Genomic DNA, 24,648 nt, shown 5'->3' with positions numbered 1-24,648 from the left:
TTAGGGGCTTGTGAATTTTTTTTAAAAGATATTTTAATAACAGAATTTCAATATAATTGATTTCTCTCTTGCAATTGTATATATTTTACTATGTATATTAAAAAACATTATTCTAGGAAAGGCTCCACAGGTTTTAACAAACTGCCAAAAGTGTCCATGACACAAAAAAACTGATACAATCAATTATATATTTTTTCCCATCTAAAAAATTGGCTAATTTTATTTACCTAAAAATATCAATTAGAATCATCGAGGAACAAAAGTTGTTTAAGTGAGGAGAGCTGTATTTTGTATATGTATATATACGAAAGTTCCAGTGATCAACATTATTAAGGATACATATGACTGTAACAGAAGTGGACTGGTTATGAAATGTTAAAAAGAGAAAACAGATGATCACTTTTAGTGGTATGCACCATTTTGAAGACATTAAAAAAAGGGGAGGGGTCATCTCCAGTTTGTTGAGTAGATTCTTAATGCAGGATTTATAGAAAAACATGAGCTAGGTCACCGAAGATGAGAAGATTTGGAAAAGTGATGAGCAAAAGCCCTCTTTCAAGTATATACCATCTCTCTATATAGTGATATGCTCATGATAGTTTTCTCTGAAAATTCAGAGTACTATATGAGACCCTTCCTATCATTTCTCAGAATGCCTCAAAAGTGAGACAATATGTACAATAATTCAGAAATAGTTGTGTTTCTTTTTAATTGAATCTGTGATTTAACTGTTGTAAAGATTTCCAGGTAAGGAACTTCCACCAAAAAAGATCAGCACCTTCTCTGCAACATAAAACCCTCAGAGTTGCTGGGTCACAGTTAAGTTAAACTAATGTTTCAAAAGCCAATAGTGGTCAGAGGTAGAAATTGAATTCAGGTCATTCCAGATCTAGTTCTTGATCTACTCTGCCCTGTTGCCTCTCTCAGAATAAACATTTAAATATTCTTTGTTGGCTTTCTAAAGACTCAAAGAAGTTACAGTTGGAAAGGACCTTACAGAGTATCTAGTTCAACCAATTGCTTCATTTTACAAATGAGAAAAACTAAGGTAAAGATTAACTTTCTAGGAAACTCTGAGAAATAAATATGTGTGTCTGTATAATATAGGCACCAAAATCTAAGAATGTGTAACTGCATTATAGGACGGATGCTAAGGTGGTTTTAAAGGGGTATACAAATGATCATCTAAATGCATGATAATCTTTTCAGAAACTTAAGATTTAAAATAAAATTACCTGTTGAACAAAAACATTGTTAAGATGACTGGCAAGTCTCCGGGCAAACTGCTCTCTCAAATCACCAAAACGCTGTTGCTGTTGTTTGACTGCATAAAGCATGTCGTGTCCTGAAATGGAATCCCAGAAAAAACTGAGCTGTAGAAAACATTTAATGTGAGACTTGATACATACAATGACAAAATGTAAAGCAGTAATACAATTTCAAGATTTGAAAAGAGCCAAAACTTTAGTTTATCTACTCATTTGTTTATACAATGTTAACGAGGAGATTTTTCAAAGTCCTGCAAAATCTAAAAAAAAGTAAATGACTCATTTAGGCTAGAAACAAAGGGTTCTAAATGTTATTCCCCTTCTAATCAATCAATCAAATTAAACTAATAATGAAAAGCACTGTGCTAGACTAGCAACAGGACTAACAGTGTTAATGTAAAGTAGAGTAGGGACTAGTGTAAAAAAAAAAATTCCTTCAAGACAGCAGAAACCTACTGGATATTATCCACTGGACCACAACAGAAATATCATTTCTTGAATGTTGGAGGGGATGTGGGGAAACTGGGACACTAATACATTGCTGGTGGAGTTGCGAAAGAATCCAGCCATTCTGGAGAGCAATCTGGAATTATGCCCAAAAAGTTATCAAGCTGTGCATACCCTTTGACCCAGCAGTGCTACTACTGGGATTATATCCCAAAGAAATACTAAAGAGCGGAAAGAGACATATATGTGCCAAAATGTTTGTGGCAGCTCTTTTTGTTGTAGCTAGAAACTGGAAGATGAATGGATGTCCATCAGTTGGAGAATGGTTGGGTAAATTGTGGTATATGAAGGTCATGGAATATTATTGCTCTGTAAGAAATGACCAGCAGGAGGAGTACAGAGAGGCTTGGAGAGACTTAAATCAACTGATGCTGAGTGAAATGAGCAGAACCAGAAGATCACTGTACACTTCAACAACAATACTGTATGAGGATGTATTCTGATGGAGGTGGAAATCTTCAACATAAAGAAGATCCAACTCACTTCCAGTTGATCAATGATGGACAGAGGTAGCTACACCCAGAGAAGAAACACTGGGAAGTGAATGTAAATTGTTAGCACTAATATCTGTCTGCCCAGGTTGCATGTACCTTCGGATTCTAATGTTTATTGTGCAACAAGAAAATGATATTCACACACATGTATTGTACCTAGACTATATTGTAACACATGTAAAATGTATGGGATTGCCTGTCATCGGGGGGAGGGAATAGAGGGAGGGGGGTAATTTGGAAAAATGAATACAAGGGATAATATTATAAAAATATATATATAATAAAAAATTTAAAAAAAAAAAAAAAAAAAGAAATATCATTTCTTTTCTTACCAAGTCAGTGGACTAATATAAGTACAAGTATGGTACCTGGTCGGAGAGCTACATTCATACACTGTAGAAGAGCATCAGCTGCATTGGTGCAGGCCTCAATGCCTCTAGAAGAAGCAAGATCTCCTTCCTGAAGTGCCTTTATGTGGCCTTTTGCCAAATCCATGTGGTTCTGGAATACATGTAAAATATAAAGGTTATAAACTTATAACTTTAGGTAATACACTGATACTAGATTTAAAATATTAATCAATCCAACCATGACTCTAATCTAAAATTCTTTCCCATAGTGCAACTGGCCAAATGTTTATTAAAGGATCTCAGCTGTTACTGTTACGGGGTGTAATGTATTAGCCTACTCACCACAAGGAATTCTATCTCTGATAGGAGCTTTACATTATTAGTGTTACTAAGATGAATTAAGTGGTTGCTTTCTGAGATTTGATCCATTTGTTCTTTCACACTTTGTAGCATTTCTTCATAACTACTCAGCTTCAGTTCAATTTGATCCACCTCCTTAAGGGCTTCATCCAGCAACTTCATCAGGATATTCACCTGTTTCTCAGAGGCCATGATTGACTGGATATTTGCCTATAAAGAAAGGAGCATATTTGAAGGGCTCATTAAATCTGTAATATCAAAGTCAAAAAGAAACAGGCTGACTTAGGAATATACAAATTAACATTATCCATGTCCACTGTAATTTTAATTTTGTTAAATTTTGGCCAATTACATTTGTTTTTGCACAATAACTATTTTCATGTCATTTCAGATCTTTGTTTTGGTCTTCCCAAATAAAATGTAAAATCCTTTCACATCCTACATTTCCTGACAAAGCCAAGCAGAGTTCTCTGTAGAAGACTACAATGTAGAAATAAATTTTTTACTTCTTTCCTTCTTTGATTCTGATTCCTACAACCTGAGTTTAATTCTTTCCAGTTCTCTTTCCATTGTAACATAAGTTAATGTCATGTTTGGACAGATGATATTGATGCAAAATTTAGTCAAAAATGATACCTCATCTCTGTGCTTTGTAATTTTTTTTATTTTTAAAATGAAACCTGGACTAGATGATTTGTAAGGTTCCATCTGGTTCTACCATTTTATTCTTCATTATAATTTTAAACTGTTCTTCATTCTGAATGTTCCCTAAGTGTTTGCTTTTGTTTTTCCCCTCCATTATACACATCTTGGCATTTTAAAATGTATTTCAAATTTAGCATGGCAGTTCCAACAGAGTATCCTATTTGTCTTCTTTTGAACTTCCTTCTGCTCTCTTTTTCCCCCCATGATTCATAGATACTTTGTTCTTTTCTTTTCAAAAGCTAATTTCTATCACAATTTTTTACTCCCAGTTCCTTTCATTTTTAAAAAAGAAAGAAAAAAAAAATAAAGTAATTCCAATATCGACAAAAAAACTCCTTGGAACAAATGTAAAAATTGATATGCTGAATCACAAATTAGGTAGAATTTTTATATACCCAAATTATATATAAGTAATGAAATAAGGCTAAGAATGAATAAAGATATAGTTAAGTGAAAGGCCCACATAAGAACGAATATAACATTAAATATTAATGAAAAAATTTTTTTAAAAATTAAGACAATACAGATATTACATATTAGATTAAAGGCAAAGTTACAGTGTTGAATGCCTATCTCAAGAAAACAAAGTAAAATTTAGTGAACTGGATATATACTTTATAAACTTTGGGGAAAAAAAGCAATAAACCAAAATTTATAGGGATAATCAAGATGTTAGTTGAAATCAATATGGTCAAAACCAAAATTATAAGTAAAATCCAAATATTGACTAACATTTAATAAGTCTTGTTTTTTTGTTTTTCTTTTTTAAAGAAAGTCCTAGTTACTAAATTAGGAATACAAAAAGGGAGATCACAATGACTGTGAGAGGATCATGGTCTACCAGAGTTTCCATTTACTACACGGGTTAAGCTAGCTTCTTCCTTTAAAGATGACAATGTTTTTCCTAAGATTTAACTGGCTCAGGTGGCCAAGGTTCAGGTTTGCCCCTGACAAAGTTTCTTGGTACATAAGGACATAAAAAAGGCATTCTCATGTAGTTAATGACCTTCAGGCTTGATGACCATTCCCAAACCTAGAAAGTCATTTTACCCTCCTTTGCTGACAAGGCTTGTTTCCAGATAAAAATGAGGAAGATCATGTCTTTCTACCCAATCTAGTGAAAGGAGAATTCTTAATCTTCTTTTGTCAACTGGTGAATGACTTATGAGTGCCTCTTTTCATTCCAACCTTAAACCTGAACATAGTGGCCTGAAGTAGGTTTGTTCCTTACAATGACAAAAGAGATGAAAATACCAGATAATACTACTTTGATCAAAAAAACAGAAGGAACCAAATACAGATCCCTACAGTTCTCATTTATAGAGGATACCCTCCAAGCTGAGGAAAAATCAAGTATGATTTCTCTTTGTGTTAATTAAATTTTATAATCACCCCCATTTTATAGATACTGAAAATGAGGTTCAGAAAGATTTTGTGACTTACAGAGAAAACAGGCAACAAACCTTTGACCCCAAATTCTGTGTCTTTCTCACTATTTTCCACAAATCCCCTGATCCCTCAAAACTTGCTTTTTTCACAAATGCCCTTCTTACCACATTTCCTTCATCTCTTCCAGGTGAAGTTTTATTCTCATTTTTCTCCAACCCAAAAGATAGTCTTTTGCACAGGCCTGTTCTGATGAGTCTGACTTTTTACCTCTGTCTTTCCTTCTTTCCCCTTTTTCCTCTCATGACATATAAAAAGTTGTCTTCAAAAAATGGAGACCTGGGCAACTGCCTCTCCCTGGCCTTGTTCCCTAGAAAGAGTTTTGTCTTTTAAGAACAACAACAATAATAATAATAGATAAACGGCACCAAGGAAATATTTTGTCTGCCTACTCTGAAACAGATGGCTAAGTTCATGAAAGAGATAATGTACTTACAGATAAAGTAATAATTGTACTATAAATCCTTAAGTGGTCAAAGGCAATGATCTTTGTAAATAACCAGACTTCTCAATCCACTGCATAATAGTAATTCATATTTTGCAAGAAATTCTTACCCCATCTAGCACCTGCAGCTCTCGTGATAATTTTTCTGCAAAAGCTTCAGCATTAGAAATGGCATATTCACAGCCTTCCATCATTATCTCAATATCCTGCTCTTCTCTTGCATTTAACTCTTGGTACTCATCTACAGTTTCTTCATCTCCTCCTGCCACACTCTGATTCTCTCCACTTGGAACAGATTCTTAAAGAGTGGTAAAGGAAAAAGTAAAATTATGGAAGCCAAAAATATGAAGTAAAAGTAGTTTACTTGAGGGCTAGATAGGATCAGCTGTAAGCACAGGTTATATTTAGTAGTGAAAATAAACGAGTAATTCAGAGTCCATACAAGCAAACCAAAATAACTTATTTTTTTGTAAAACATTTTATATCCTATGGAAATGAAGCACTATGTAAAAAGACACAAATCAAATAAAAAAAAAAAAAACCCAAACCATAAAACTAAAGTCACTGATTTACAAATATTACATGTTTTAGTCATCATATTCAAAGCCAGAGCTGAAATCCTTTATACTATGTAGAAAATGAATCTCATTTTCGTAGCTCAAATAGTTATTACTCCTTAATTAAAAACACTGCAAATGCTGAACACATGAAAAATATCTTAGCCTACTTTTGGAAACAATTTAAAATAAGAAATTAGAGATTTAATATAGTGCCAATCTCTTATAATATATTTTAGGGCTCTGAATATGATAAATGAACTTTCTTTTTACACATTTAAATGGCATTTTACACCCAATTAAAAAATTCCTATGGATCTAGTGATGAAACTTCCACAATTATTATATACAAAAGAAAAGTGACAATAACACAAATTTGAGAAACTGTAAAAATGTACAAAGATGTAACTAGTGTTTTATAAAAGTTTGAATAAAGATAAGATTTTTAGAAATCATTATTTCTAGTTAATTTTAGAAATATACTAAGATCCTGGTAGGAAAGCAATGGGATAAAAGATTTTTAAAGATTAAAAACTGGAGTATTTAATTTCTGTATATTTGATGGGTAACTTACAATTTAAACTAAAAATTGACTGATGCTAATTATTCAACTACAAACTACTAATTTGTATATGAAGTACATCTGGGTAAATATGATCTTTGATACATAGTATGAATTTAATACTGGCCATCAAGACAAAACAAAAAAACAAAAACAGGCTTAAAACAACACAAGATTTCAGTGCTCAAAAGAACAAATTTAAGCAAATGCTACATAAAGGCTAAAGCTTCTGCCACAAATCATTATGGAAAACACTAGATAAACATGATTTCATACATTCTGAAAAGGGAGTTGTTTTACTGATATTATCTTAACTTTATAATGGGAAATTAAATTGTCACACATGACTAATAGCATCTAGGGACAAGGACTGACTAAATGATTTTAGATAGTATTTTATACAAACAGGCATAAATTCTTACAATGATGAGGTTAACTATAGCAGACTTTTCTTTCATAAGAAACAATCATTTAGAGGGCAATGATGAAAAAACTGTCATTAGTTATGTTGCACTATGGATTCTGTAACAATGACTGTTTCTATACACAATTTTATAAAATATGAAATGAACAGTACATAACATCAAATGTTAAATAGTTTAAATTATACAGAAGAATAAGAAAAGGTGTTACGCACCTTCTGTAACTTTAGGCAGTTCTGGAGAATAAAAAGGTATGAAAGAAGCAGAGGAAAGTAAGCAAAGAATATTAGCTGGATAGCAAAGTATACAGGTTTTAATGTGGTTTTTTTTTAAAATACTATACTGTAACTCATTTGAATTTTATGGTAACATAATGTTTCAAAGACAATTTAAAAGTCAGTCATATGGAGAAGTTACTTAAAGGAATGGAAAGGGCACAAACTTAGTTTTCTGGCCTGAAACTCAAATTACTTTTGGAAATAAAAATATATGGGACTTCTTGTTCTTAGAAGAAAAATCTGAGGAACAGATCATTTATGTTATTTTGGAGTCTTACCCATTTATTTTCACACAAAGAACAAATGCTTTACATAGTATCTCCTTGGCAATGGATTAGTCAACAGATTCCAGTTGTTTTAGAAAGTATAATGTTGAGGCAATTTAATGAGCACAATCAATATTAGATGAGGCTAGATTTTAAGGATACAAATAAAAGCCTTTGCTTTAATTGAAGTAAAAACAGATGTACAGTTTAAAGAAAACAGGAAAACTTAAATTTCTTCCTCTTAACAAATCCCTCTTTCAAATCTTATGTTGCTCAGAAGTCATAACTCCCCACTGAGTTTTTTATATAATTTCCTCAAAGAAAAACAAATTATGTATTTTCATTTAGTGTTGATAAATTAAGTGCATGAACACTAATCTATTTTAATGATAAGTTAAAATGATTATGGAAAAAATAGTGACAATTTTTAAAGGTAGGCTAACAGACAATTTGGACTCAGAGAATAGATAATGAAACACTTAAAACCTTCCTCTCAGCAGAGAGATAGGAAACTATGTGTGTAACAAATACTGTCAGACATAATCTCTTGGTCCATTTTGCAAACTGTTCTTCTTTGTTAAAATAAACAGTTGAAGGAAGGAAAGTACAGTTTGGGAAATAACCACAGTATAAAAAAACAAAACATCAATAAAACTTAACAAATTATATTTTTTTTAAAAAATCAATTATAAAGATCATCTGTTGCCCAGAGTGGAGAGTTTTCTTAGTGGAGAGTTTTCTTAACAAAGACTTACCAAAACCAAAAAAGAAGTATAGTTTTTGCTTATGTAAGTGGACCTTTAATGCAAATCTGCCCACATGGAGAAAGAAGAGTGCCGTGGATGAAGGAACTGACACATAGTTCAAGGAACATGGGAGCCAGGGACCAAGAAACCAGAACAAGAGGGGGTATATGCAGGGTTGAGGCAGGAAGGTGAATGTATTGAGGTCTGAGATGGACAAACAGGAGATAATAGGCAACATGCAGGGGCCAGGGACAGACAGGAGATATCCAAGCACTGACAGATGAAGAGAGACACATAGAGACGGGACACATGGGTGGGTGGCCTGAGCAGAATAGAGCAAAAATCTCCTCTTTGGGCACCTTGAGATCTCAAGCCATGCTCTACCATGTGGCAGCAATAGTGTCTTTAGTCTCTCAATGAGTTGGTTCTCTTTTCACTGTGTGTGTGTGTGTGTGTGTGTGTGTGTGTGTGTGTACTACATCCAAAATTCAACTAAAATAGAAATCTCTAAGGATGTTGGCTGAGTGTTCTCAAAATATGTCCCTACAGTTTTCTATGTGTTCTTTTAGGCTTGTCTCTTATAGTGTTAGTATTTATGATGTTTTCACTTTTGTTTGTAGCATTATTTGGTTATGATTTTAATAAGAATTGGAACCATGACAATGTCCTATTAAAAGTCAATAGCTCTCTTCCCAATGGTTCTATTAAACAGGAACAGTAAGGTAAGTGTTAAAAGAATTGAAAAAAGCTGAGAATCACTGTTCTGGGGAGAATATCATCTATTTACCTAAAGAGTTTAATGAATTAAGAAACACATTCTGTAATAAGACATTAAATCCACATTGAAAAGTAAAATGTTGATTTTAGATTTTTTAAAAATAACATATTAGAAGAAACCTTTTCCATTCCTATGGTATAGAGTTTGATTTAATATTCAAGGTGAGAAAAAACTTAAAAGGAAAGATTTCATCCTCAATTCAAAACACTTTTTGAATAACAAGTAAACCACAACCTAGAGAATTACTAGCTTCTTCCAAGAAAGACTATGGAAGGATCTCTAGATTCAAAATCAGAAGAGATTTTAGGAAAAATTTTAATCTGACACCAAAGCACTGTGCAGCCTCAGGCAAATTATATAGCTTTTCTGGGTCTGTTTCTTCATCTGTAAAATGAGGGTTGGATCAAAGCTCATTTTAGATATTCAAGATTTAAGATGAACTTCTTGGCCCATACTGAATTTCTAGGAAAGAACTTCAAATGATTTCTTTCATTTCCAGGTATAGAACCCCTTAAACTTTCCTTCAAAACTAAATTATCATATGCCATAAATCCATAGTCAGATTCTATCTCACTAACTAAAAGCAGCCAATAAATGGCTGAGAGTTTACTACATGCCAAGGAAAATTCATAGAAGAAAGAATGGTGAAAAAGCAGAGTTTTCAAAAGAAAGGGACAGAGTCCAATACAAAAAATGCAATATGAGGTTACCAATTTCCACTCCTGATAAAATTTGGGGGGAAGGGAGGGAAATAAGTTCTTTTTCTTTGCATAGGCTACTATCAAATTTGACTTAGCTTTTTTCATTTCTAGCTTTCTGTTCTTTTGCTTTGTTCGCTTCTATAACTTATTTCAACTACTTTCTTCAATTAGAATAATTCAAACTTAAGCTGTTTTCTCCTTATACTATGTCTTAATGCAAAAGATTTTTAGAAGTAAAATATTCTTTAGTATATCTTTAAATTTCAGTTACATTAAGTCTTTTGTGTTACCTATTTAAACAACTCAAATACTTTATCAACATCAGATATTCTGGAAGCACATATTGAACATAAGAAATCTATTACCTAAATTAAATCAGTTCCTTAATTAGCTACAGAAAAACACATATTTATAACACATTTGATTTTATGTATAAATTTTAATTGGACTTTACCTTCTAAAAGTTGTGAACTAACATTGACGAAATCAATTTTCTTTCGAAGATATCTCTGATTCAGTTTCCAAATACAAGAAATAAATGCATTCTTTTCTGCAGTGCTGCTAGCAACCCACTTGTATATTTTTTCAAAATGTAAATCAAATTCAGGATTCTCCTGCAAATAAATACAAATGTAAAAAAAAGCATTTGTGATCCACTGATTTCTTCATTATTACTATATGGATAATGGAGAAGATATGTTCTAACACAAAGAAAAACAATACTTTAAGCAGGAAGCACTCTTATTAATTACATTTTAAAACCAAGAAATTATTTGTTGATGTTAGTTCAGGAATGACACTGAATTAAAAGTAAAATGAAAAAATTGTCATTTAGAACATGTGGGAGATGAGGAGTCCAAAGTTGTGGGTTAACTATCAAATACTCATGCTACTCCAAATAGTTTATCCTTTATACACCTTAAACCCACAAACTGATATAAAAGGTGTACATTGGGGAAAGAGAAACCACTTCTTCAGGCCCTGTAATCAAGCCATTTCTTTTCTCCAAAGCTAAAATTATTGCTCCTCTGGATATATAAAAGCTAATTTGGATTACTAAAACACGTTTGTTGAGTGACAGCTTGTCCTGAAGGATAATGAAAATAATTTTTGTTTCTTGAGTTTTCCAGCTGACAAGGTATTACAGACCTAAAATTATACATATATAATTATGTATTTGTCTGGATCTGGACATTCATAGAATCTCCATGAGGAGCAACCAAAACATCTAGCCAATGTCTATCTTTAATATTTTGTTCACCAATAAAGTGCTTGCCGTAAGAACATACAAATATATATAGAGTCATATATTATGAGATGTATTAGGGATAGAGAATAGATGTATCAGAGATAGAATCTGATTTCATACAAGATTCACATACTATTGATCTGTAGATTAACTAGAAAAGATAAAGCTTGATGGATAGTCACAAAAATTAAAAATTTGTACTTACCAATGAAAAGATAGCTAGCAAAATGTAAGATTCCCACAATGTCATAAAAAAGCTAAGTATTTTAGCTGCAATACCACATAGATCAAGTGATACCAAACAGCTAATGTTAGCATATAAATAAAAATTTTACATTTTATAGACAGATACCCAGAATGTGTAGGGTGTCTACATAAAACTAAAAAAATCTTTTAAATATGGTAGCAGTGAGGTGTCAGCTGTGAGGAAGTTTTTAAATAGGAATTCAGCAATGAGAGTGAATTGTGCAAATCAATGAGTTTACAAAGTACAAAATTACTAAAGAGAAAATAGCTTAGTAATTAATATGTCTTTTTAATAAATGTGGGTGTTGTGTTTCTGAGAAGGATCTAAATAGAAAACCACAAAAACTGGCACTTGCCTCAGATTCTTTTGAAATTTTAAAAAATATATAAAATAACTAAAAAAATTTTGTCTCTATTCTATTCCTAAACTCTCCTGAAGAGATCTTTGTGTTTTTCTAAGAAGCATGTAGATGAACAGTATTTTCCTAAGTTAAGAATTCATGTAACTGAAAAACATGTCCTTCTGAAATTCATGTGTCTCATTCTCTTTTTGTTCCCTATTCAAGGGACTATCTCCAAGTTTATATTTCATTTGTTTTATCAATTGTCATTTTTTGGTGATTTAAAAAAAATATGTTTGTAGTAAGGCGCAAATTCACCTAAACCTTAATGATACTCCTCAAAAAGTATGTTATTTATATATTAAGAGGCACATGATTTTTTAAAAAAATTTGAACCTGAAAGGAACTCCTAGTGTGGAAACTCCTGATGATGCAAACTGTGAAACTGTCTGTAACTCAATCTCAATGAGTTGCCTAAAATTCAGAAAGATGTTAATTAACTTGCCCACAGCCCCACAGTATGTTTCAGAGGTAGTGCTTGATTCTTGACTGGCAGACTAGCCCTCTATCTATTCCATGCTTTCTCTTTTGTTAGATGCTTGAAAGGGGGAACATATATATTACAGTAACAATGTTAATATTTTTGTGAAAATTATTACATTGTTACATTAGCATAATATATATTAACAACTTAAAATTTTAAACACTATGGGATTAACAAAAATATATGAATAAATTAGTCAACAAGCATTTATTAAGTGCTATTTCCCAAAAACTATGCTAAGTCCTGGGAATACAAAGGTTCCATTTGCTTTAGTTTACACAAATTTTGCTGAATATCAGTGTTATAACCAGAGTAAATGTAGGAAATAGGAAAAAGCCAATGTTTTGGAATAAAGGATAACACAGCATACATGATAGAATGAAAAAGAATGACAAGAGAAAAAAAAAAAAAGATTTAATACAAAAATCCGACTAGAAAGTCTAAACTAGATAGCAAATTATTTTTAAAGATTTAAAAAGTCTAATTATAGTATAAGTCAAACAGCAGTTAATATTTGTTACTACCAGTAGTGAAGCAAAAGATATGGAAGAATGGATATTTTTTAAAATGATCATTCTTAATTTTCATGGGTCAGGAGCCATTGAAAAGACAAACTTAGATGATAAGCCTTGAAGACATAAAATTTTCTTATAAGGTGGAAGTCATTTTATAACCAGATCCAGGTCAAAATGCTAACAATAAAGACATACTTTGATGGCATCTTTGGCATCTACCACAGCAAGATCTCGAAGAGCCCAGGCAATTTGTCTTTTGTAGAAGTCTCCCTTATCAGATTTCTTCACTTTCACCACATTCACCTGCACTGGGCGTTCAGTTGTCACTGTTGAGTAAAATACATAAATATTTTCATTAGAAATGTTTTTTGACCTGATATTTTTCTTACATACATATTGCCCAAGTAGTCCCTGTATGTTAGGGAAGTGGTACATGTTTTTAAATGGAAAGGTGATACTTTCTGAAATTTTTACTTTGTAATCAAGAATTTAAACTTAATACCATTGTCTTCAGAACACTTCTAAATCTTTGTATTTAAACCTGTGAAAAGGACGGTTTTCTTTTATGCAAAGTAATGGAAAACTAATTGGTTATAGCTGTAACTTTAAAAATTATAATGAAAATGAGGTCTAACATATGAAGTAAATTTCCCCTTACAGAAAAGAAACAGCATATCCAAGGAGTACTTTCTAGAAATTGAAATACTCACCTGTGGCACATAAAAAACAGTTTTTCTTCTTTTTCCCTGCTTTACAAACATTCACAATGCTCAGTAAACGTTCATCATTTGGTGTGAAAATATCTCTTTGTAATGCATGCTTGATTGCAGTCATTTTTTCTTAGCTGAAAAATGCAGAATATGAATACTATACAGCATACCAATGAATCATTTTAAACTAATCTTTGATTTACCATTTAGTTTTTCTGTTGAATAAAATAAAAACTATGAATGTCCAATGAAAAATTTTAGAAAAATGTTTTTATATAGATATTATTTCAAGATATCATAAATATCAGTTAAAAGTCAATAGAGAAAATATTTCATAATAGTATTTCATATTATCAAAAGCTACTCTAAAATATTCTTACTCAAACTTGTTTTAAAGTTGCCATTTTGTAAAATAATTTTTTTTTAAAAACAAGTTTTTCTAACTTTCAACATTCATGTTTGCAAAATTCTGTGTTCTAAAATTTCCTCCTTTATCTTCTCCCTCTCCAAGACAGCAAGCAATCTGATATAGGTTATACGTGTATGATCATTTTAAACATGATGATTAAACTGTTAAAAATCTTTAAATAACATAAAATAGGCTTAGATCATTGCTTTTCAAAACAGTGTCTAAAGAATCTACCAAACAAACCTTCATATTTCCTATTGGGATTCACTGTCCTAATTACAAGATAATGGCACTTCTGCCCTTGCAAATTGCTGGCTCCATTTCTTCTCTTCCTCAGTTTTCATTGGGAAGAAGCATAGTCAGGATTTCCTGGTTTTCCTGATGATTCAGAATCCTTTACTCAACCATGTTTCAGTTTCCTGAGTGCTTCTATTTATTACCCATTTCACTGAGCCGTCCAAGTCACAAACATTACTAGAGAATGAGAAGCTGTCTCTTAATTGAGAGCTCTAAAGCCTTAAAGTTAATTAGAGGTTTTCAAGAGATCAAATGACCATCTTTGTGGATGGTACCACTGTCCTCAAAATCTTGAAGTTCTTCACTAAACTATCCATTTTCAGATAAATATCAAGCCCTGATGATTTTATCTCAGAAATTCTTCTCAATTTACTCTTCTTTTTTGCATTCTACTACCCTAATCCATGCCATCACTGCCTTTTGAATAAACTATTCTAGTATCTTCCTCATTGGTTTCCCTGTCTCTAGTGTATCCTTCATACAGCTTCCAAAGTAATATTAAAACACAAGTCTTCATGTCACTCCCTTGCTTGAAGTTTCTAAGTAGCTCCCTATTGCCTAAAGAAATAAAATGTTGTTTATAGTGTTGCAGCATCTAAGATTTTTTTTTTTAAACAAACAATAATAAAACTCTACCCTTGATCTAGACTTTACTTAAAACTCTGGGAAAACTGGATTATTAGTAATTACCCCACTCTTGACCTACTTTTTCCATTCTTATTGCAGTCAATAGTAACACGTTTTCCTAAAACGCAATTTTCAGCGCAAACCTCCTTTGCTCAACCTTCAATGGTTTCCCATTCATTAAAAAAGCAAATCTTATCTAGATATTAAAGCCACCTATAATTCAACGTGCTTTATGTATTTAAATTTATTTTTCCCTATTTCATGATGGAAACTCTGTTCTGGACAAACTTCAACATCCTCATCTCTTCCTAATTTCATTCTTTTGCCTATTCATATTAAAACTTTGTGGAGAAGAGGACTACATTTCCCATAATTACTAGCAACAACTGCTGATCAACAGGATCCCTGAAAATAGAAAAGTTCCCAGGCGACCAGTACTACTACTTCCAGTCCAACTTTTTTTTTTTTTTTTTTTTTTTTTAATCATCCAAGGGAAGCTACTTTTGTGATGGGGGCATCCCCTTTTCACTCAGATACACGTGCCACACAGCAGTCTGACACCCTGAGGAAAGATAAGAGACATGCCAAGCAAAGTAAACCCTCTCAGCCACAGCACCCAGATCCCAACAGAGATAGGACCCTCAACTCAAGGGCACTGGGAGTAACAATGCTTCCAGCCCAGTGGCCACAACTATCATTCTGGGAAGCCACCCTTGTGGAGATGTAGTTTGAGACTATTTCCTACAGGTGCTAACTCATGTCTTTCAAAGATCTTCTACAAAATTCTTGCTACCAAAGCCCTTGGCACTGTCAAATGGCTCATCATCAGAAAATGATATGATTTTATCAATGGAAATAACATTTAAAATTTTTTTCTTTTTAATAAAGTTTTTAAAATTTTCAAAACATGTACATGGATAATTTTTTTTAACATTGACCTTTGCAAAACCTTGTGTTCCACTTTCCTCCCCTTCCTCTCACCCCCTTCCCCAGATTGCAACTAATCCAATGTTAAACATGTGCAATTCTATACATATTTCCAAAATTATTCTGCAGAAGGAAAATCAGATTGAATAGGAAAACAAAATGCAAACAACAAAAGAAGTGAAAATGCTATGTTGTTATCCACATTCAGTTCCCACAGTACTCTGTGGGTGTAGATGGCTCTCTTTGTTACAAGACCAGTGGAACTGGCCTGAATCATCTCACTGTTAAAAAGTGCCACATCAGAATTGATTTTCATATAATCTTGTTGCGGTGTATAATCATCTCTCGGTTCTGCTCACTTCACTTAGCATAAGTTCATGTAAGGCTCTTTGAAATCATTCTGATTGTTTCTTATAGAACAATAATATTAATAGACATAACAAAGAGGCAGTGCCATCTGCTTTGCCACTTCACCCCAAAGACCATAGGATCTTTTCGTCTGACACTGCTAAAATCCAAAAATGTTGTTTCCCATTAGATACCAAGCTCCTTTGTGTTCCCCAGTATTTTAAGCAATCTTTAAAAAACAACTCAAGCTTTTCACATATTAAGTACTTATTCATTTATTCCCTACTCCAACCATCTATTCAAATATTAATCATTTGTCAAAATCCACTTGCAAACAGCTATTTCCTAAAGCCACATCCAAACAGATCACAAACCAAAGATTTAGAGCTAGAAGGAAGACCTTAGACGTCACTCAGTCCCACTCTCATTTTACAGATAAGGAAACTAAGACCCAGAGATGCTTCCTGACCTGCCCAACATCACAATACTGTTGCAATCCAGATAGATTTTTCCCTTAGAGCTCTCTAGTATTTAATGTACAATCTGATTCTTAATCATAGTGCTCTTTCTAAAATCTCAGTCTGATCCCTCATCACAACACAGAGGTGACACTAGGCTCTGTCTGCGGTGGGATGCCCTCTTGGGCAAGCCCACTCAGCAGGGAAGGCGCCAAATGGAGGCCTCTACTCACATTTGTCATGTGAAGACCAATTTAGCTAGCTATGGAAATCCCAAGTCTCAGCTTAGCCACCACATATATTTCTCATCTACAGTCCTTTAACCACCACCACAACAGAGAAGTTGTATTCACTCTGAAAGGAGGAATGCCTGCCACTACTAAACTGAGGATTCATTAAGTATTTTCCTCTGTTTCATTTGTATTCATCTTAACTCCTCAATTACATGCCTTCTGTGAAGGCAGAAACTTTCTAGTAAGTAGAACCATAGATTTATAGCTAGAAGGGATCTTTGAGAGAGTTTAGTCCAACTTTTTCATTTATAGATGAAGAAAGTGATTTACCCATAGTCACAAAGGTACATATTGGACATATAGAAGCCAATCAAGAAATACTTGAGTTGATTTAAAATGAATAATGGTAAGGAGGCTAAATGGCTTCCCCATAGCAAGAATATTATCAGGAGATCTCTAATTTTAGACTTAACTGCCCACTACTTCAATGTAACACCTCAGTTAACTTATAAACTCTCTGAACTTTAGTTTTCTCTTTTATAAAATAGATGGTTTTATAGATGAACTCTTAAGGTGTCTTCTACTTGTAATAATACTTGTTCTAATTCATAATAAAATAAATGTATAACATCTCATAGGGGATATGCAACAGAAACACAAAATACTCCTCTACCCAGCTGGAAAAATGGAAAAAATACAAATCCTTAGTCAGTCTTTAGAAAAGTTCAAGCCTGCAAGATAACAAAAGCCTCTAGCTTGAGTACGGGAGTCAGCGCCATTGACCCCCAGGCTATTTGTTAGGGAATGTCTTGGGGGGGGGGGGCCTCCCTGCAGCTTCTTTACTTCTGGCAGAGGGGAGAACTGACTCCCCACGGGATTTCCTGCAGGCAGCGTTCCCACAGGGGAAATCCCAGATATTCTTAACCCTTTCCGGCTGCACATCCTTGGCAATCTATAGACCTCTTCTAATTAAAAAAAAAATTATAACGGAAGGAAATGCTACTTTGTAGACAAGAGGTCAGTGAAATAACCAGGTTTGGTTCTTTGGCTTCTCCACATCCAAGTTCAGGGTCCCCCTTGGAGGGGGAGGGTGCCAGCCACATTCACCTCTGACTCAATTTCCCCTTCCATAAAATGTGGGTAATAACGTCCCCTCCTCCCAGGGCTGTTATGAGGATCAAATTGGGTGTTAACTGTAAAGGACTTAGCACAAGGCCCGGTACAGTAATTGTCACTGCTGTTGTGGGGACAGATGGGATGGAGTACTGGGCCTTCAAATCGGGTCTCAGATGATTACTAACTGTGTATTCCTAGGCAAGCCACCGCGCCCTGCCTGCCTCAGTTTCCCCATCCGTAAAATGAGCTGGAGAAGCAAAGGGCCAATCATACACCGAGAAAAACCCAGGGGAGATCAGGAAAAGCCTGGACAACAATGATTAGTGTCCTGGGGTGGAAAAGCTGGGGGAAGCTAAGGCCTGGTCCCGGCCCGGACAGGACCTGCTCCGGGAAGCGAAGGCGCGGCCTGGGCGCTCCCCTGGGGCCTGCGCCGGTCAGCAGCCGGTCGCATCTCCCCGAGAGCGGGGCGGCTCCGCGGCCTCCCCCTTACCCGAGGCGCGCCGGGCAGGCTCCTCCGCGAGGGGATCGGGCTGGGGCGGAGGACGCGGGGAGAACCGGCAGCAAGGGCTCTCCCGTCTCTCAAGGAGCCTCCGGTAAAGCGTCGGCCCCGCCCATTGCCTACATCCGGTCATGTGCCGGAAAAAGGAAGCAGAGAGAGCGAGCGCGAAAGGAGACTGTGACAGAGAAAGAGAGCGAAAGAAAACGAATGGAAAAGACAGAGAGAGGGAGGAAAGGACGGAGAGAGACAGGGAGAGGGAAGGAGAGACAGAGGCAGAGAGAGGGAGAACCAATAGGAGTGACAATGGGAGAAAAAAAGGGAGGAAGGCCGAGACACACAGAGGCAGGGAGGAAAAGCCAATAGGAGCGAGGATGGAAAGGAGGGACAAAGAAAGAGCCAATAGGAGTGAGGATGGAAAGAAGGAGGGAGGAAGAAAGAGCCAATAGGAGTGAGGATGAGCGGGGCCTAAGGCCGCCTCTATCCATTGGAATTCTGGTCCTTCCTACACCCCGTTCTTGGGTGAATTCGGGAAGGGTCCTCCAAACTGGTTCCTTTGGCACTCTAGTGAAACCTACAGTCGCCTTCTCAGAATTATACATATAGATATATGTATATGTATATGTATGTGTATATGTATATATATAAATAATCTTTTTTTTCAGAATTGTAATTTTAAATAATTAAAGAGGCTAAATTTGCTAGAAAATAATTTGCTAGCAAATGTGGAAATATGTATAGAATTGCACATGTTTAACCTATGTTAGATTACTTGCTGTCTAAGGGAGGGGGAGGGAAGGAGAAAAAAGTGGAACACAAGATTTTGCAAGGGTGAATGTTGAAAACTATCGTTGCGTGTATTTTGAAAACAAAAAGCTATTATGAAAAATAATTTGCTAAGGGAAAAAAAAAACCCTCCGCCTCAATGTAAGTTCCTTGAAAGTTGGGTCTGTTTACTTTTTGACTCTGACTTCCCCTTGACTTGTCACCTAGTAGGCATTTTATAACACTTGTTGATGGACTGATTTGAAGTCTTCCAATTGAGTGAATTGAATGAACTGAAGTTCACTGAGCCTGCTTTGTAGGGAAGCTTGTTCTGATGAAGAAATTTGAACCATTTAAAGTTTAATTGTTTCAGATATCTACAAGGTTTTATTCAATGAGAAATTCAGAATGTTGTTAATTTACTGGCTCATTTAAAATGTAGCCAGATCAGAAAGGATGAACAGGTGGATTTCAGAAAAAAATTGGAAAGACAGTTGGAAAAATTGGAGAATGAACTGAGCAGAAGTAGAACTTTGTAGACATCCTGTGATGATCAGCTTTGTTAGATTTAGCTCTTAGTAACACAATGATGGGGGGCAGCTAGGGGGCGCAGTGGATAGAGCACCAGCCTTGAATTCAGGAGGACCCAGTTCAAATCTGGTCTCAGACACTTAACACTTCCTAGCTGTGTGACCTGGGCAAGTCACTTAACCCGGCCTCAGGGAAAAAAAAAAAAAAAAAAAAAAAAAAAAAGTTATACAATGATCCAAGACAATTCCAAAAGACTCATGGTGGAAAATGCTATCTATATCTAAAGAAATAACTATGGAGTCAATGCAGATCAAAGCATACTATTTTTGTGGTTTTCTTGTCTGTTTCTTCTTTGATAATGTAAACAATGACTAATGTGAAAATAATGTTTACATAGTTGCACATAATAATGTATAACATATTGCTTGCTCTCTTAGGGAAGAGGGATGGGAAGGAGAAAGGTAGAAAATTTGAAACTTAAAATCTTATAAAAACAATGTAATTGGAAAAAAAATAAAAGGCTATTTACAAAAATAAAAATAAAATATGCCCAGTTTTGTCTGCCTTTGTATTCTAAACATTAAATGCTATTATCCCTACTTTGTGCAAAGCACTGGGTGAGGTGTTAAGTCTACAAGATTAAAAAAAAAAAAAAAAAAAGATGCTCTTGTCCCCATGGGCTTTGCATTAATGCAGTGTAATAACTGAAATCTAGAATGTCATTTGCCTAAGGTTTGAAATTTAGATTTAAACGGAGAAACACTTATTTTACCAGTTTCCTTTTGCTTAGTCAGGTGGGTGATTTCTTTTCAGGATACAAAAGATAAAGGGTAAATAGGGGGATTTACAGTCATGAAGACCTGAGTTCAAATTTTACCTCTAATGTTGGTTGACTGCCATGCTGAATTACTCAGCCTCTATTTGTCTCAGGCAACACCCTATGCTTTATCTATCAAATGATCCAAGAAGTTAGCTCCCCTGATATCAGAAATCATCATTTTTCCTTGTTAGCTGAATTCCTGCTTTGTTCTGAGATATAAGGATCAATTTTCTCTGGGATTCAAAACCCTCCTTTGCATTTAGAGGATCTCACTGCATATCTATCACTTAACATTTGTTATCACTTATGCTTTTGAAGCAGGTTGTGGTCCCTTTAAGAAACTACAGTTGTGATTCCTTTCAGATTGATTTATTCCTTTCTGATTCCCAACCCATCCTGGCTGCATTATCAATCTAGGGTCTTTGATTCACAAATCCTAATCAAAAGCATCCAATTCCAATAGGAGAATCGGGCTTGTCCCAGCCCCCATTGGATCTGCGCCAACTTGGGCTGTCCCAGCCCCCATTCTAATGATCTGCTCAGTTTTCTCAACCCCCACGGAGCAAATTGGCACCCTGGCTGAAACCCATCGAGATGCCAACTTGGGACTTCACCCACCGGCCCCTTTCGCTAAATCTCTCATTGTAAAAAGAGCCAAACTAAAATCCTTTCTTTGCAGAGGTTCCAAACATGTCATGCTATGCTATGCTTGACATGCTAAGGGCCTCTTCCCACTGGAATACTGTTTCCAGTGCCCTCTTCTCTTTACCCTCACCTATTTCCTTAATCAGACTTGAACCTTACTTCCAATCCCCATAATAAACCTCTTTTATCAATCTAGGTTTTCGGGTCTGTAAATTCCTTTACAGAAGATCGCTGCGCCTCCACTAGGCCTCATTTAACTCCCTGACCACAGAAACCCTAATTTCATTTGGGTTCCCCAATCTAAACCTCATCACTTTGAAATGGGGAGGGCTCTACCTGGAGGCTCACCACCAATGCTTCCAGCTGCAACCTCTCGGTTTCTCTCTCATCTATTTATGTGTATTGTATACACAAACATCCCAAAGAACTCCTAGTCAACCCTTAATGTTATTTATCCATAAGATTATTTTGATGGTAGAATTAGAAGAATTCCCTGTTTTCAGAGATCAGTAATAACAATTAGCCTATCTTTTTTTTTTTCAACAATGAGATGATTTAGCACAATTCCAATAGACTTGTGATGAAGAGAGCCATCTGCCTCCAGAAAGAGGACCCTGGGGGATTGAATGTGGATCACAACATAGTTTTTTTTTTTTTTGTTTTGTTTTTATCTTTTTGATGTTGTAGTTATTTGCTTGCTTTTTCTCTCACTTTTTTCCTCTCATTTTCTTTTTTGTTTTTGACCTGATTTTGTGTGTGTGTGTGTGTGTGTGTGTGTGTGTGTGTAGCATGATGAAGGTGGAAATATGTTTAGAAAATTTGCATATGCTTGACCTATATTGGATTGCTTGCTGTCTAGGGAAGAAAGGTAGAGGGAAAGGAGGGAGAAAAATTTGGAACACAAGGTTTTGCAAGGGTGAATATTGAAAACTATCTTTGCATATATTTTGAAAATAAAAAGTTATTATTAAAAAAAAATAAGCCTAGACCCTGGACTACAATGTTTTCTTCATGTGCTTTCTTCTAAGTTCTACCCTTTAATAGACTAATTCAATTATTTTATCAAGTAGTCGAACTATTCTTTGTAACAGATGTTTGACACTTAAAATATTACTTTTTTAAGTGAATGACCTATTTCTACACAGCATAAAATAACTTAAAGGCCAGAAACTATAATTTAGTTAGCATTTATATAGACTTTGTGGTTTGCAAAGCGTTTTGTATAGATTATTTTGGATTTGAATTTAGATTATTTTGATTTGAATTCAGATTTTTCCTTATTGAAATTGTAACCTTCTTTCTATAAACACAAGATTGCCCCTTTATGTGTTATATCTCTTTAGTAGCCCTAGTGCTCTACATAAAATAGGAACATTAGATTTAGTTTTACTGACTGATTTAAAACTTGCTTATTTTCATATCCCTTTATGCAGCAAACATTAAGTTCTATAGCTATTTCATGGAAGCCTCTAAAGGGGCTTGAGATGTAAGTTATTTTAACAGCTTCCTTTTATAGATAAAAAGACTAAAATTGAGGTCACAGTTTAATCCCAGATAGTCTTACTCCAAATATTCTTTATTACACCAAACTAAGTACTCATTATCTGTTTGCTCATTAATAATGAAATAGGAAGGTAGAGTTAAGCAAGAACACTATGAAAACATCTCCCCCACTCCTGTACAAATGAAAAACATAAATTTGTGTAAATTATACCACAGATAAAATAGAATTTTAGAGGTGGAAACGATATTAGAGATCTACCTCTAATCCCCTCAGTTGTACTTTTTTGCTTGAAATTAAATACCTTTGTCATCATTAATATTCAGTGGAATAGAGAGCCTGTTTTTAAAATGACCAAGAAGTTTAAATACAGCAAAGATTTTTGAAGTCAGCAATGCCTTTTCTACCATTTCTGAGAGCAGATTTCTCTCCAAAAAAATCTACAATCACTATACACAAATACATACTATTGGACAGAGTTGTGAGGGTCCTGGCAGACTGTTGAGTGAGCAGGTCACATCACTTCAGAGGACAGTCAGACATTTGATCTATGGGAAATCAGCATTTTTTCGATTTTCTGCTGTATGCTGTCTGCCAGCAAGCTGCCTTCATGGAAATTTGCCTGACTTGCCTGGTGATTTCGAGATGAACAAATATGAATATATAGATAGATGTAAATATTGTGTTAAGCCTTATTGGTTTATGGAATGACCTTTCAAAATGAAGAAAAATGATTTATCTTTTTCTCTGTAGAAATAGAAATCTCTAATTTCATTCTTTCAGTGAGCAGTCAACAAGCATTTATTAATGATCCACTATGTTCCAAGGGCTGGGATAAGTGCTAGGAATACAAAGAAAGGTAAAAACAAACAATAACAAAGTTGTGAATTCAAGCCAAGACCATATCCTAGCCCAATGAGAATCACAATCCTTTCTTCAATGTACAGTCTTATACTGTTGCCTAAGTCATTAAGAGTTTACATCACTTACTAGGGTCAGCCAACCTATATGTGTCAGTTTTCTCTCTATCACTACATAATCTTTTTTTTTTTTTTTTTTAACTGGAGTATAACTGTTACATAAGAGCATATTCCCATTAAGTGACAGTTGCCTGACCCATTAAATATGGATAATAAACACTGTCATCTAAATGATTTTTTGAATAATTTTTAGGTAACATTTATAAAGTACTTTAAACAGCAAGATAAAATCATTTTTAAAAAGTCACATATATATATATATACATATATATATATATATACACATTGGTATATATGATATTGCTGGGTCAAAGGGCATACATAGATTGCTGGACATAGTTCCATATTGCTCTCCAGAATGGTTGGATCAGTTCACAATTCCACCAATGGTGCATTTTTGTCCCATTTTCCCCCCCAAATCTCCCATAATACTTATCATTTTTCTTTTCTTTCATATTAGCCAATCTGATAGGTATGAAGTGGTACCTCAGAGTTGTTTCATCTTGCATTTCTTGAATCAATAGTGATTTGGAGCATTTAAAAAACATGAATATAGATAGGTTTGATTTGCCTGTTCATATTCTTTGACCATTTATCAATTGGGGAATGATGTATATTCTTATTCTTATAAATTTGACTCAGTTTTCAACATATTTGAAAAGTGAAAGAGGCATCTAGATGGCACAGTGATAAACCACTACCCCTGAAGTCAGGAGGACCTGAATTCAAATATGACCTCAGACACTCAACACTTAACTAGCTGTGTGACCCTGAACAAGTCATTTAACCCCAATTGCCTTGTGCAAAAAAATGGGGGGGGCCTTTATCAGAGACACTTGCTGTAATTTTTTCCCCTTAGCATTGTGCTTTTGTTCTGATCTTGGCTGCATTGATTTTGTTTATACAAACCTTTAAAATTTAATATACTCAAAATCAAAATATAATTTATATAATTTAATATAATCAAAAATCTTGTAATGCTTTTTATCTCATTTGTTCATAAAT

The 24,648-nt window shown here is 34.5% G+C and overlaps 1 protein-coding gene across 4 annotated transcripts in view; it reads right to left on the bottom strand.

Annotated features, from left to right (window-relative positions):
* The window catches only part of EXOC1 (exocyst complex component 1), a 50,342-nt gene extending 31,815 nt beyond the window's left edge, over positions 1-18,527 (bottom strand). For 2 of the 4 annotated variants that reach the window (XM_074275521.1, XM_074275523.1), the window contains exons 1-9: positions 18,396-18,527; positions 13,491-13,624; positions 12,976-13,106; positions 10,340-10,499; positions 7,332-7,352; positions 5,686-5,873; positions 2,962-3,189; positions 2,638-2,770; positions 1,236-1,345 (exon numbers count right to left, since the gene is read on the bottom strand). In XM_074275521.1, coding sequence (XP_074131622.1) covers positions 1,236-1,345; positions 2,638-2,770; positions 2,962-3,189; positions 5,686-5,873; positions 7,332-7,352; positions 10,340-10,499; positions 12,976-13,106; positions 13,491-13,614 — 1,095 coding nt within the window. In that variant the 5' untranslated portion in view covers positions 13,615-13,624; positions 18,396-18,527. The remainder of the gene's footprint in view (positions 1-1,235; positions 1,346-2,637; positions 2,771-2,961; positions 3,190-5,685; positions 5,874-7,331; positions 7,353-10,339; positions 10,500-12,975; positions 13,107-13,490; positions 13,625-18,395) is intronic. The other 2 variants (XM_074275522.1, XM_074275524.1) reach the window with 1 other exon arrangement.
* Positions 18,528-24,648: the final 6,121 nt, after the last annotated feature.

This window comes from Sminthopsis crassicaudata, chromosome 6 (assembly GCF_048593235.1).
Source record: "Sminthopsis crassicaudata isolate SCR6 chromosome 6, ASM4859323v1, whole genome shotgun sequence".
In the NCBI taxonomy this organism is placed as follows: Eukaryota; Metazoa; Chordata; class Mammalia; order Dasyuromorphia; family Dasyuridae; genus Sminthopsis; species Sminthopsis crassicaudata.
Note: the sequence above shows the minus strand (reverse complement) of the source record. Positions and strands in the feature narration are given on the sequence as shown.